The sequence below is a fragment of the Mus pahari genome, chromosome X (assembly GCF_900095145.1).
Source record: "Mus pahari chromosome X, PAHARI_EIJ_v1.1, whole genome shotgun sequence".
In the NCBI taxonomy this organism is placed as follows: domain Eukaryota; kingdom Metazoa; phylum Chordata; class Mammalia; order Rodentia; family Muridae; genus Mus; species Mus pahari.
Window position 1 is genome coordinate 139,048,938 of NC_034613.1, and position 14,395 is coordinate 139,063,332.

Here is a 14,395-nt window from a genome sequence, read left to right on the forward strand (position 1 = left end):
GAGAGAGAGAGAGAGAGAGAGAGAGAGAGAGAGAGAGAGAGAGAGATTTCTAAAGACGGGAAAAAAAGCAGGCACTCAAATGACTAAAATCACTACCTCAAATGTGTCCCTCTCAATAACAGGCATGTTTCTCAGACTAAGTCACTGAATGAGATACATCATTTCCTGATGAAGATGTTTTGGCATCCTTAAATGCTTGTCTAACTTGCTGGCTGCCAACACAGTCACTGATGCAGAGTCAGGTAAAGTATGCTTTGGCCATGACGGCCTGGTACAAGTAAGAGAGCTAGCAGGCTGCTGACACTGACAATCCCCTTTTCTGTTTGAATGTCAGGAGGCAACACTTAGATTTGAAGGTGACTGTGTTCCTTGAACTTCACATTCTTTGTAAAACCTGTAGGCTGCTTCAGATACACATTCACAGTGGTTACACACACATGCCAACATCTCTTTAGCCTGTAGAGTCAAGAAGGGAGAATTCTAGTGATGTAAAGAAAATGACACTCTGAGAAAAATGTGAACTGACTAGTGAGGTTTGTTGGAAAACATGATGATCTGTGTTTATGCCTTAGAGAAGTGGCAATTATGTTGGGCTCTTGAGATAGCTCCTTGTACATTAAACAGAAATGCATCACTAACTGTTTAGATATTTCTGTGTAAACTAAACAGGAATCCTATACTGGAACACGGAGTCTTAAGTGCTAATTGCTTGGTAAAAGGCACACTTTAGTCACTTCTTCATTTCACACTTCATTATTCCAAAGTGACTGAGCACTTCTTTAGGACTCGAAGCTTCATTTCCTACCTAGTGTAATATACAAATAGTTGCCCAGAGAGAAACCTTGTCTTCAGTTTGAAAGCCACAAATGACATTCTAGAAAAGACAGCTTCTTGTAACAAAGGATGAGATTGTGTCTTGACATAGGTTTCAGAGTTAAGAATGATTTATCCAATTGTTTTTACTGTGTATTTAGAAAATATTGCAAGTATAGCTACAATTGAAAAATCAACCGATTTGAAGATTTTCTTTTCCATCAGAGACTAGTTGGAAGAAAAGTCCTTTGGGGCTATTATTGCTATTTAATAAGAATAGCAACAAAACTATGCCTTCTCATTTCCCCAGATTTAGAAAGGAATTACAAAGGTAAATTACATTTGTTTTGTTAAATGATATACAGAACATATGTCCAGATCAATAAAGTGCAGTGTGTGCATGATAGGATCTGCGAGACTGATTACAGAGATGGTAAAATAATTTATTATCAGACATATACATCCATGGTAGGGGGTGGAAGGAAAGGGTGGTTTATTGAGATATATTGCATAGAGTATACTGGGCAAACTCCTGGGCAGAGAGAATCTAGTGTTCAGATGAAGGAGTTCTTTTTGTAGCAGTCAAAAGGAAAGTGGCTAGGTCTTATTGGATGATCCATCTCTACGTCCTATCTAGATAACTAGTGGACATTTCCCTAATTAGCTAAGAAATAAATTATGTTTTTGATTTTTGAACCAACCCTTAACAGTCGAGCTATCTCTCCAGCCCAGCTGTTCTTTCTCCTTAAGATTAGTTACCTATATAAAACATCATGAATTACTAGGCAGCAGGCTCTGGATACTTTGATCTCAAACAGAGTATAACTAGGGCTGACTATGGTTATAACTGACAAGATAACGGTCCTGCTTGTAGACATTTTTCTGAGCTCCAGCTGCTCTAATGTTAGAACAGCTCAGCAGTGGTCTCCATCCAACAACAGCATCCAACCAGTCTACATACCCCATAGGCATCAGAGTTGCCTGATTATTTATATCTTGGCAACCAAAATATGTCAGCACTTTTCAAAAACTCAATTATGATATATAATCGTGCACACAGATAGGTCTGAGTAAATATGTTGGCTACTCTTAATACTGTCTCCAGTCCTAGGCCTTAAGACCACAGGAGACTATGTCTCTCCGGTTCCTAGCTAGCTATCTTCTGGTAGAGTTGAACAGGAGAAAGAAGTACCACAGGAAAAGGGAGAAGAAGGTTAGGGGTGGGGGTGGAGACAGACGTCCCTGTTTCTTCCTGGCCACATGCCCTGACTCAGGTCCTAGTTCAATTCTTCCATAGGGCTCCTTGTGCCACACTCTAGTTTTCCCTGATATCATATTTTCTATCTTTCCTCTGCAGATGAAGGTATAGCAATGACAGAAATGTTTTAGCTATAAATAAGGACCAGGAAGGGATAGAAAAGAGTGAAGAAAGCTGTTAGAGCTTCTAGAACCATTAGAATTATTGTTACACAAACCTACCATGATCTTATATATTCACAGCAATATAAGAGAAAGGAAGCTATAAAGTTAAGCCGGAAACAGCTGTTAAAGGTCCAGATTCATCACATGTATGTATGCATGTATATAAGTATGTATTTATGTGTATCATAAGCAGTTACTCTCTGTGTTCCCATCTCAGGGTTAACTGCAAGCTACTGAGACTTAGACATATACTAATTCCTATGTAGAAAGGGCATCACATCATCTTCACATTGGAGCTCTGCCAAAGCACAATAAAAAGCAGCTTTGAAATTTTCATAGATCTCTTTGACACACAACTCCAAAGAATCTGTTTTAAACTGCTAACCATTCAAAACGAATTAATGTATAAATCACTCAATCACTTGCTTGCTTTAGAGATAGGGCCTCATGTAGTCTACATTAGCCTCAAACTTGCTCGAGGCTGGCCTTGGATTCCAGATTTTCCTGCCTCCACTTCCTGAGGGCTGGGATTTCATGTGGGCATGACTGTATGGCTGAGAACCACTCTCATATGGTCGGCAGAGTAGATAAATGGATAGACAGTTAATATGTATACTCAAAATAATTTTAACAGTGAAAATAGCCAGGCATGGCGACACAACCCTATAATCCTAGCTGAAGGATAATTTAGCTGGAGGCTGAAGAGGGCATGGCCAGACTGGAACATTCCATAAACCAATGAGTAAATGGAGACAGGCATAAACCTATTTTCATATGTGGCGAGTGGTAAAGCAGGACCATTGAGAGGGCCAGCACAGTCAAAATGGCATCACACCATGCTATGAAAGGAACCTCAGAGGAGCCTGAAGGTGACAAGCCTGAAGTAATAACTGAGTTCACTGACTTCACGAGAGAAAATGATATGGGATGACAGTGCGCTCTCCAGGGACAAGGTACAGGATTATGTGAGTGGGAACCAATAGATATGGTATTGTGAACATATCAAAAATTGTCTTAGAAGCCCTGTGGGGAGACACCAGCTAGAATTCACATCCCTGGCAAGATAGGCTTCCGTGGAGTAAATACAGGACAAGGCAATAGTGGGGAAAGGCCTCAGATGATATAAGATTGCTAAAAGATACAAACACTTAGGACTTTCCCTTTGATATATTCAAAATATCACCAAGACCTAAAAATGAATCCTTCCAGAGATTTTTATTTACTTACAATTCCTATCAAGTTAGTCTCTGTCAGACTCACCATAGGCCTCCTTTCAGACTATAGGTTATATCACTGATGACTACAGTACAACTCACAGATTTATCATTGGTCTACCAAACTTTACATCATTAGGATAATTTACTTTGTAAAGCTAAATTAGAGAAGTCACGTGACAATTCAAGTAGACGGGAGAATAAAATCCCTGAACCAAGCTGGGCATTACCCCAGCAAAGATAGGAGAAAAATGTCAACCAGCCAAGTGCCAAGGAGCAAGCACATGATGAGAGTTACTTCATGGCCTGGTATACTAAAATCTTGAGGATGTGAACAGAGAACAAACCAGCTAAGAATGGCTAGAAGCTGCGTCATAACAAGCAGCTAAGCAAAGCAAATATAGGAACCAACTCTTCTAATTTATGGATGCTCTCCCAGGCAGAAACGTGCTAGGTCTTGACCTTTCAAAATTCAAATCTATTAAGAATAATTTTCCACATACAGAAGGGAAATTTGCGTGTGTATGTGTGTGTATGTGGTATTAAAAATTTAAAAGCTTCATTGCTTTTCATTTCCTCAGCGAAATAAACTATTTCTAAATCCCACATATAAAAATCATCAGATGCTAAAGCTGTGATGTGGAAGATGAAGGAACATCATTCTCCTGTAAATGCAGTAATAGAATTGGGGGAATGTCAGGACATGAGGGCTATCTGACTAATCCAATAAAGGGGAGGAGGAAGAAGAAGGGTAAAAGAGAGAGAAGGGTGAGAAAGGGAGGGAGGGGGAGAGAGAGAAAAGGAAAGAAAGATAGAGACAGAGATTGAGTGATTGACTCAAGAAAAGATTTCAGCCAGATGTGTTGATGGGCCTGTGATTGGCACTCAGGAGAAACTGAGTAAATCCTGAAGCCTGTTTGACTAGCCAATGAGTTTTTCAGTGCTAGGTTTATAGGTATGCTAGGGCAAGAAGCAAATATTTTAAAATATTATGCTCAAAAAGCTATTTTAAAATGTACTACTTTTAATTATTGACCATTATTTCCCTATGCTTATTTTTATTAAGAACGGTCATTTCTCAACTCAGTGATTGAAGGGCAAGATCAATACAATCACAAAACCTTTCTAAAAAGGCTGCCTTGGCTCAGTTCCTCACATATACATTCAGTATCTTCTTTTCCTTCCAGGAACCCTCTTCCTCTAGACATATACACAAAATCTGCTAGGTCTTAAAGCTGTCTATGATGCTGGAAACCTCCAGAGTTGCTAACTCAATGCTACCTTTCCAAAGGAATACATAGGTTTTCATCATATACTTGTTAAATAATAAAGTCTTTAAGAGTCCCACACAACTCATTAATTATAGTTCTGAATCATGTAATAAGCATGGGGTAGATATTTTTGAATAATGAGGGCTTTCCTTCTTTTAATTGCATAATTTTAGCAGCCACCTCCTCCACCCACTTCTGAGACCACGCCTGCATTTGTATTTCCTTAGAAGGGAAGGAATATTTACCTATTAGACAGGGTGCTGCTTTCCACATGATAAGGTTTCCTTTTTGTTGATCTTGAAGGAGACCGGTCCAAAAGTCTCTGAGTCTGAAATGTAGGGTGATTCAAACACTGCTCTGTCAAGTATCTGTCAGCTGGGTCCAACTTCAGTAAATTCTTGGGAAATAAAAATTTAGGAATGGAAAGAAAAAAGTTGAATTTAAACTCTACCAAAAATCTTATCTTTACTTCCTAGAAGAGAAATATGCGGTCACTGCAAAATACCTAGCAACAATAGATCAGGGGGAAAACATCAAAATCACCATTGGGGTAGCTGGAGGGAGGGGGGGATGGGGATGAGAACAGGGAGGAATCAGGTTGGGGGAGGATGGAGGAAAGAGTAATGGGAGAGACAATTGATTTGGGGAGGCATCTCTGGGATGAAGGAGACCTAGGAAAATGGAAACTCTTAGGAATATATAAGGTTGACCCTAGCTAAGACTCTTAGCAGTGGGGGATATAGAGCCTGAACTGACCATCTCCTGTAATCAGGCAAGACTTCCAATTTAGGGATTGGGATACCAACCCAGACACAAAACTTTAGACCCATAATTTGTGCTGCCTACAAGATGTGCAGGGAATAAATGATGGAGCAGAATTTGAGGGAAGAGCCAAACAATGATTGGCCCAGCTTGAGACCAATGCCACGGGAGAGAGCCAAGCCCTGACACTTTTAATGATATTCTGCCTAGCATAACTGAAATCAGAGAGGCTTCACCCAGCAACTGATGCAGAGACCCACAGCCAAACATTAAGTGGGACTTGGAGAATCTTGTGGAAGAGGGAGCAGAGGGATTGGAGAAACCAGAAGGGTCAAGGACATCACAAGGAAACCTATAGAATCTACTAACCTGAGCCCATAGGAGCTCATAGAGACTGAATTGCCAGAGAGTATGTATGGAATGGACCTAGGACTGCCACACCCACTCCAGTGGAGTCTACATGACAAGTCCAAAAGTTTGACCACAGTCCTGAAGCAAAAAGTTTCATGGAAACTGGTCTCCTGGAGGTTCCCTACAATACTTAAAATAGCATCCAAGTCACTCCTATATGCAGGAATTTACAATGGTCTAGGAAGAAGGAGGGTTGTGGTTTAAGGAGGAACTAGAGTATTGCATTATTCATGAAAAAGTTAGCAAGAACAGAACCCCCTGGTGCAAGCTTTCACAAGGCTCAGAGGAATATTATAAATTGTGACTAGGGTGTGAAATCCTCACCTGGCTCCTAGAATAGCTGACTTTAGATAGGGCCACTTTTTATCTCAATTGTAATCCCTGCCTGGTTCCTGTCAGTCCTTTATGTATGCATTTCTCTGTTTTGTGTCATTATGCTTAGGATAACTTCAATGTATCTTGGCTGATGTATCATCTAACTTGTTCGTTTTCTTCTGTAATATAAGTCTGATGCTCATTTTGAGAAATTATATTCAGATACAATACTCCCTTGTTTGTGTCTGTTTGTCATTTGCCAACTCCTTGCCCACCTGAGTACTGGGACCCTGACTTCTCCTGCTGGTTCAGGGACCGACTGAGTCCAGTTCACATCATAGGACCTCTGCAAATATGTAACAGCTGTAAAGCTGTGTCTTCATGTGGAACTCCTAAAACAGGAGCAGGGGCTGTCTCTAAATATCCTGCCTGCCTTTGGATCCTATTCCCCTAACTAGGCTGCCCTGTCTAGCTTCAATAGAAGATGTGCCTAGTCTTACTGCAACTTGATATCCATGGGAGGCCTCCCTTTTTCTGAGGAGAAGGGAGGGAGGTGAGAGGGAGGGACAGGAAGGAGAGGATAGAGGGGAAGCATCAGTAGGGGATGTAAAGTAAATAAATAACTTAATAAAAAAAAACACCCACAATCTCATAATTATAGTCCTCTTGGTAGGAAGTTTTCTAGCTCTGCTTGTGAATACCATATATAGTCTTACTGGCTCATGATATATACATGTTTTTATATCCCATTCTTTTCACTTTATGAAAAAAACTTTTGCAATTTAGCTTAAGCATTTAAAAAAACCTTTTAAATAAGCATGTATTTGCATTCTTCATCTTTCTACCATCTTCAAAATACCCAGTTATTCTCTCTGAAGACAGTGCAGTTACCAGTTCCCTGTGCATTCTCCATGAGGTATATTCTTCATGTCCTTTCACCTGATTCTTTTAACTTTACCCCAACAGTAGTGAGCACATAACTGTATGTACTTAGTTACCCTTCCACTTATGATACAATGCTGAGATCGTTCCATATAAGTACAGAGCTTTAAGTCCGTGTATATATACTTTATATGCTGTTTTCAGAAATTCCCAAATGACAAATATTTATTGTTTCTTTTATTCTGAACAGTGTGGAAACACAGCATCTTATAATGCTTTTTGAGAAGGAAGGGAACTGAAGGCAAGGCCTTGTGAACAGTAAGCAAGTGCATTACAACTATGCTACATCTCCAGAGTTTACAACAAGGCTTTACATGATTGCAGAGAGTCAATTATCATTTATTTAGCAAGCATCCTACTACTAGACATTTTCCTGACAGCCACTTTTCACTATTATGATTAATGCTATGCCAAAACACTTGAAGTCTAATGGATTCTTAAGGGTGGTACTGGTAGGTATGCAGTGCATCAAACAGTCTTTTACTCCATGCTGCTAAATTATCTCCTAGGAAGGTTATCTCAAATTATACTCCTCTCAAAAAGCATATGTGTCTATCAATTTCTGGGTACCCTCATCGACCACTGGCATTCTTATTCTTAGTAGTTGCAAATCAGATATTTAAAAGATGCTATCTCAATCTGTATATATATATGTATCATACATATGTATGTATATATGTACGTATGTATGTGCACCACATGTCCAGTTGCCCTCCGAGGCTGGAACAGGACATGGATCCCCTGGAACTGGAGTTACACGTAGTTATAAACCAGTGTTATGGTTGCTGGGAACCAAACATGGGTCCACTGCAAGAACAGTAAGTGCCTTTAACCTCTGAGTCACTGCTCCAGTCCCTCTGCTTAGCAATACTGAACACTTTTACATGCTTACTGTTCCTTATATAATCTCTTCAATCCTTTTCCTGTTTTTGCATCATCTATCCTTACTTATTTCTAACTGTTCTTTGTTTATTAAAGCACTCACCCTATGTTTTATGTTGAATGTACTAGCATTTTGACAACTGAAGCATTTTCACCCAAAATTGTTTATCTTTAGTAGTTGGACAGGTATTTGATTTTGACTTATAAGTTGATCAAATATTAAAAAAAATAATAACTAACATACTCTAACAAGACATAATAAAGTTCTGAAATTCACTCTTTTAGGTGTTGGTTTTTGCTCTCAGAAAAAGGAAGGGTAGAATTCCACTATTCACAAATTCATTTCTAGTTCAGTTTGGTCTTATCCATAATTAATACCTTTAGTTGAGCAGTGAGAGCAAATTTGTTTCCAATAAGCTAGACTTCAATTTCAATCTAATACCACAGAACATTTCAATTCTGGCCCTACCATATACTGACATATTCATTTTGATCCAAAGACTCTAATTATTGAAATTCAGCCACTAATTATATGTGGATTTATATCCATATTAATTCAGACACAATTGCAAATGTATCTCAATTATTTTTTTCTCCCTTATTATAGAACAAAAACTGTGATGTCTTTAGCTAGCAGTTCTAACAGTTACCATTAAAATGGATTAAAGTATAAGATGCTCATTAAAAAGTAAAATCAATCCCCAGAAAAAGTTTTTTAAATTCAAAGCACTCATGACCTTTAAGGAGAGAGGGGGTTGTTTTAACTTATTTGATACCATGTAGAAGTTACTTCAATAAAAAGATTTATATGTTATGAATACAAATGGCCATTTAAAAATTACTATAAAGCATGAAGTCCTTATGAATAAAGTATGAAATTTACCTAGCTAACAGTTTTTAAAATTTAGCATGTGGGGGGGGGCATGATTTTTTTAAAAATCGAAAGTAAAGTAAATAGAACTATTGTAGCTATTTTTTAAATGACTAAGGGCATAGGCAAGCATTGATTCTAGTGACTATTTTCTCTCTACTGAAATGGTAGCTTAGCTATAGAGAGGTACAAGATGAGATGAATGCTTTAAGTATTAGATGTGGACACAATTATCAGCATACATTTATGGAGCAGCAAAGAGACTAATTAAAAGAACAATGGAGGGTATTCATTTTAAAAATTCATTTTCAAAATCAGATAAAGAATGGTGATATATATATATATATAATTCAATAATAATCAGGTAATATTAATCAGTGACAGAAGTAAAAATGATGGTTTCAGAAGGAGGCAAAAGAACCTAGGAAGGCTCCAAAGGAGGCTTCTAAGTTATTAACTATGCTTCTGTGTCTCAATCCAGGTAAGGTAACAAAAATATGCTATTATGAAAACTGAGAGATTTAGATATGATTTGAATACTCTTGATTGTATAGTTTGTGTGTAAATGGGTGTTCTGCATGAATATGTCTGTACATTATATGTGTACAAGTGCCTACAGTGGTCAGAAGACAGCATCTGATCCCCCAGAACTGAGTTAAAGATGTTTGTGAGCTGCTATGTGGATGCTGGAAATTGAACCTGGGTCCTCAGAAGAGCAGCCAGTGAGTGCACTGAGCCCTCTCTAGGCCCCTAAATTTGCATTTCAATGAAAACATTTGCTTATTAAAGAACAGCGGCAATAAACATATTAAATAATAGGAATTATAATGTTTACTTTCTAAGCCTTTTCATCCTCCAAACCATCCTTCAAACTCATGGCCCCCTTTGTCACTAATCATCATTGCAGTTTTAACTAAAGGAAAAAACCACAAAAGACAGGAAATACAAAGTTGTAGTTAATTCCATTTTTCTACTCTGTACTATTTATATTTATGTCTGTATCTATTTATATTTTTAAAAATTACTAAATGAGTAAGGCCCAGATTGATTAAGTGTTGACTACATGAAAGGAGGTACTGGCAAAACCCAACTGATTTACCGAGTAATTTCTGTCTAATTAAACCGAAAGAGTGTTGAGGGTTCATTAAAAAAAAAAAAATAGCAGTTCTTAATCTGTGTTAATAACATCAGCGCTTCATTAGAGTTTCATACAACATAGTATTCGATATTTAATTAAATTAGGGAAATGTTGAGGCATAAATGCTTTACTGTAAGATTTCTGAAATCTCACATTATCTTTCCCTAATGTCAGAGACCCTCCTCCACACCTATTTACACTGTTCCCTGGGACACAGCAAAGTTTTAAGAATGCAGCTCAGTAAACTTGCCACTGTGCTAAATCTGTCTTTTAAACTTTCTACACACAGTATAGCCTGTGTACATATGACAGTTTAATGAATGGGTATAAAGCAAACTAATCCATAAGCAACCATTGATGTTCCATTCTGAAACAAACAATGCTTGCCTGTACATTTACTTCCTGAAATGAAAACTGGGAGAATATTAAAAAAAAAAAATTAGTTTAAGCCGGGCGTGGTGGCGCACGCCTTTAATGCCAGCACTTGGGAGGCAGAGGCAGGTGGATTTCTGAGTTCGAGGCCAGCCTGGTCTACAGAGTGAGTTCCAGGACAGCCAGGGCTACACAGAGAAACCCTGTCTCAAGGGACCAGTGTCTACCGAGGTAGAGAATCTTTGTTTCCTTGCTTTTTTTTTTTTTAGACAAAGTCTTGGTACCTCGAGCTACCCTCAAACTTAGAGCAGTCCTCCCATTTCAGCCTCTCAAATGCTGACATTACAAGCATGTATCACCATGCCCAGCAAGAAAATCTTTAATAAAGAATTTTGAGGCTAGAGAGATAACTCAGCAGTTAAAAGCACTGGCTGCTTTTCCAGAGGATCTGGGTTTGATTCCCAGCACCCACATGATAGCTCACAACAGCCTGTAACTCCAGTTTCAGGAGACTTGATGCCTTCTTTTGGCTTCCATGAGCACTGCATGACATAGTGTACAGGCAGACATGCAGAAACACACACACACACACACACACACACATACACACACAAAATTAAATCGTTTACAAAAAGAATTTAAAGGATGCTTCTAGTGGTTTGGAGTAGGATATCTTTTGACAGAAAGGTTAACATGAGGCGGAACACTCAGATGTAACAGGATGTTAGTGGTGATCCTAAAGAAAAATCAGAAACAGCAACCTGCCTTGTGGAGAAGAGGCACAGTGAGACAACAAAAGCCAAAAGATTCACTGATTCAAACTCTATAGACGCTATAGAGTCAATGTTATATAGAAATAATTATATAAACCTTTGTCTTATAACATTCACTTTAAGATTTGTTTTAAAACCTATGCCTGAGTAGTTCTTGAGTACCAACAGATATTCATTATTCTGCCCATTCTAGGAAAGTAATTTAGGGATTACATGCTCCTCTCTAGATGGTCTGAGACAACACCAGATTCCTGTTGCAATTATAAACAAATTACATGCCTTTTAACATGACATACTCCCCATTAATCATCTACTAAGAAGACATTTAATTCATAAAAGCATGCTAAGCAGTCTGCAGAGAAGCATCCATAAACCAAAGGACTCTTTTTTACAAGCATACTTTTCTTACCTTCATTAGGTCAAGTAAAACACTATTTAAAATTCCAAGGTATCTTCTCTCTAATGACTGAGGATGATTAACAGCTGGGAACTGTAAGAACAACACAGCATGAATGTTAGCATTTGAGGAAGGATATGTGTACATATGTTTGTGAGGGTTACACAAGGCAACATCTGGACAGAAACCAGTGCCCTAGTGTCAATCCAAGTAAAATTACTGTTTATACATAACTTTTGGTGTCTATATATTTTGGCTTATCTATTAATAGAACTAAGTATTAAATAGTGGGAAAACATACAGGTGAAAAATGATACCTAAAGTTAGATAGAAAACACTGAAGCTTGTAAAATGAATAAAAATCTGAGTCTATATAACTTGAATCGTGTCTGCTTACACAAAGTTGTTCTGAAACAATTTATAGACAAATACTGCCAGACTGAAGAACTAACAGAAGGGCCATGATATGATATTATATAAAAATGTCTTGGCTTTTCCATAAGAATTTGTAACTTACTCCTGAAATTGAGACATAAGAAAGGAAAAAGGCAGCAAGGGGTCCAGAACCTAAAAGACTCTATTTGAAATACTAAATTTAGGCCTTTGTTATATTATTGTTTTTAATATACTTTTCTAATGATTTGTTTATTAAGTCTTAAAGTTGTAACCAAGGGCAAATATAGACACCTAGACCAACAAATTCATTTTTAAATAGAGGGGTTGAAGTTTATTTTGATGTTGTATCCTTCTACTAGTCTACATTTGACAGTATCTTGAGTGTACTGAAGCATTGAGTAAGATACTGGCAGAACACATTCACTCATACACCTTCCAAATGTTGAGTGCTGGTTGCTTGTAATGCATATTCCTTTTAGGCTAACATAGAAACATTTTAAAGTATGGAAATCCTTAAACATGCTGAAGAAAAGAACTGAAAGACTAATTATGTAATAATACCAAACAAGATATTAATAAATATTTGTGCAACCATTCCCACATTATATTCTGTAAGACAAGAAACAAACTTAAGAAATTTGTTGTCTGGTTGAAAAGGAATTGATGAACTATGCATCACCAAATGAGAAGCTAAAGCCTGGCAAGGTGGCACTCAAGAGGGTGAGGCAGGAAGCATTTGGGTATGAGGACACAGCCAGACTCTGTGGCTACAGAAGAACCTGTGGGGATCTTGAACTCAACTTTGAAAGAAAAACAGTAAAGCAATGCTGTGCAAGGCATTTTAAGTATTATTATCTTTCCATTAAAGAGATAAGGAAAATGATCAGAAAGTTCAAATAACTGGTTCAAGGAAAGCTACATAATTAAGGACTAGAAGTACTATTTGCATCTAAGCCTGTGATCCAAACACACACTCTTTCCAAAACAAAGTACCTCTCCCAAGGGAGCTGCAGAAGTTCCTTTTGATGCTACTGAAGCATTAACTATCAGTGGAGAGGGAGTGACACCTATCATGCCATGATAAAAGATCCGCCACCAATAAATTTTAATTAAGACTTGGTTTCTATATCAGTGTCTCAACCTGTAGCTCACAACCCCCCTGGGGATTGAATGTCCCTTTTAAAGGGGTCATATATGAGCTATCCATATCAGATATTAACACTATGATTCATAACAGTAACACAATTTCAACTATTTAGTAGCAACAACAGTCAATTTATGGATGGAGGGCAGCACAACATAAGAAACTGTATTAAAGGGCCAGAGCATTAGGAAGGCTGAGAACCACTGTTTTATATTATTGTACTACATATCCTTCTTTTCTTTCTTCAGGAAGCACATTTTATTGAAGAGAAAGTGAATCCTGAAAGCTAAAAGCTCTTAGAAAAATCACAATAAACAAAATCGACCAGGACAGGGAGTTTGCTGTGAGATTGTGTCTCTTAGGAGTGTCAGAAGCTGCATATAAACCCTTACCAACAAGACCAGCCAAATAGAAGGTGAATAAGGAGGACATCAACAGCCATGCTAATTTGGACATGAAAAGCTCTATCACCTCAACTGTATACAAGGAACTACAGGCGACTAAAGAATGCTGAGAGCAGGAGAAAAAGTTTTTACAGTTAAGCACACATAATTGGTTATCTAATACCTAAAAGCCAGCCCTGAAAACATAATAAGAATATTATAATATTAACAAGTAAGAATATATAGACTGAGTAGGTTATAGATATAATATTTATTGACTGGGCAGTGGTGGTGCACACCTTTAATCTCAGAGCTTGGGAAGCAGAGGCAGGCAGATCTCTGAGTTCAAGGCCAGCCTGCTCTACAGAGTGAGTTCCATGACTACACAGAGAAACCCTGCTTGAAAAGCAGAGAGAGAAAGAGGGAGGGGAGAGAGTGAGAAGAGAAAGAGAAAGCTCAGAAGGACACCTACATGGGAGGATTTGGAAGGAAGAATGGGAAGGGGTAAAACATGCAATCTCATTATAATTTTAAAATATATAAAAAATTAAATAAAAAGAAATGGCCAGCTGGACAGTGGTGGCACACGCCTTTAATCCCAGCACTTGGGAGGCAGAGGCAGATGAATTTCTGAGTTCGAGGACAGCCTGGTCTACAGAGTGAGTTCCAGGACAGCCAGGGCAACACAGAGAAAGCCTGCAAAGCTTCTGTAAGGCAAAAGACACTGTCAATAAGACAAAAAGGCCACCAACAGATTGGGAAAGGATCTTTACCAATCCTAAATCTGATAGGGGACTAATATCCAATATATATAAAGAATTCAAGAAAATGGAGTCCAGAAAATCAAATAACCCCATTAAAAAATGGGCTACAGAGCTAAAAAAAAAAA

The 14,395-nt window shown here is 38.0% G+C and overlaps 1 protein-coding gene across 3 annotated transcripts in view; it reads right to left on the reverse strand.

Moving 5' to 3' along the window:
• Cdkl5 (cyclin dependent kinase like 5) overlaps positions 1 to 14,395 on the reverse strand; it is a 188,164-nt gene that overhangs the window by 27,515 nt on the left and 146,254 nt on the right. For all 3 annotated transcript variants that reach the window (XM_029534145.1, XM_029534143.1, XM_029534144.1), the window contains exons 10-11: positions 11,596 to 11,676; positions 4,966 to 5,117 (exon numbers count right to left, since the gene is read on the reverse strand). In XM_029534145.1, coding sequence (XP_029390005.1) covers positions 4,966 to 5,117; positions 11,596 to 11,676 — 233 coding nt within the window. The remainder of the gene's footprint in view (positions 1 to 4,965; positions 5,118 to 11,595; positions 11,677 to 14,395) is intronic.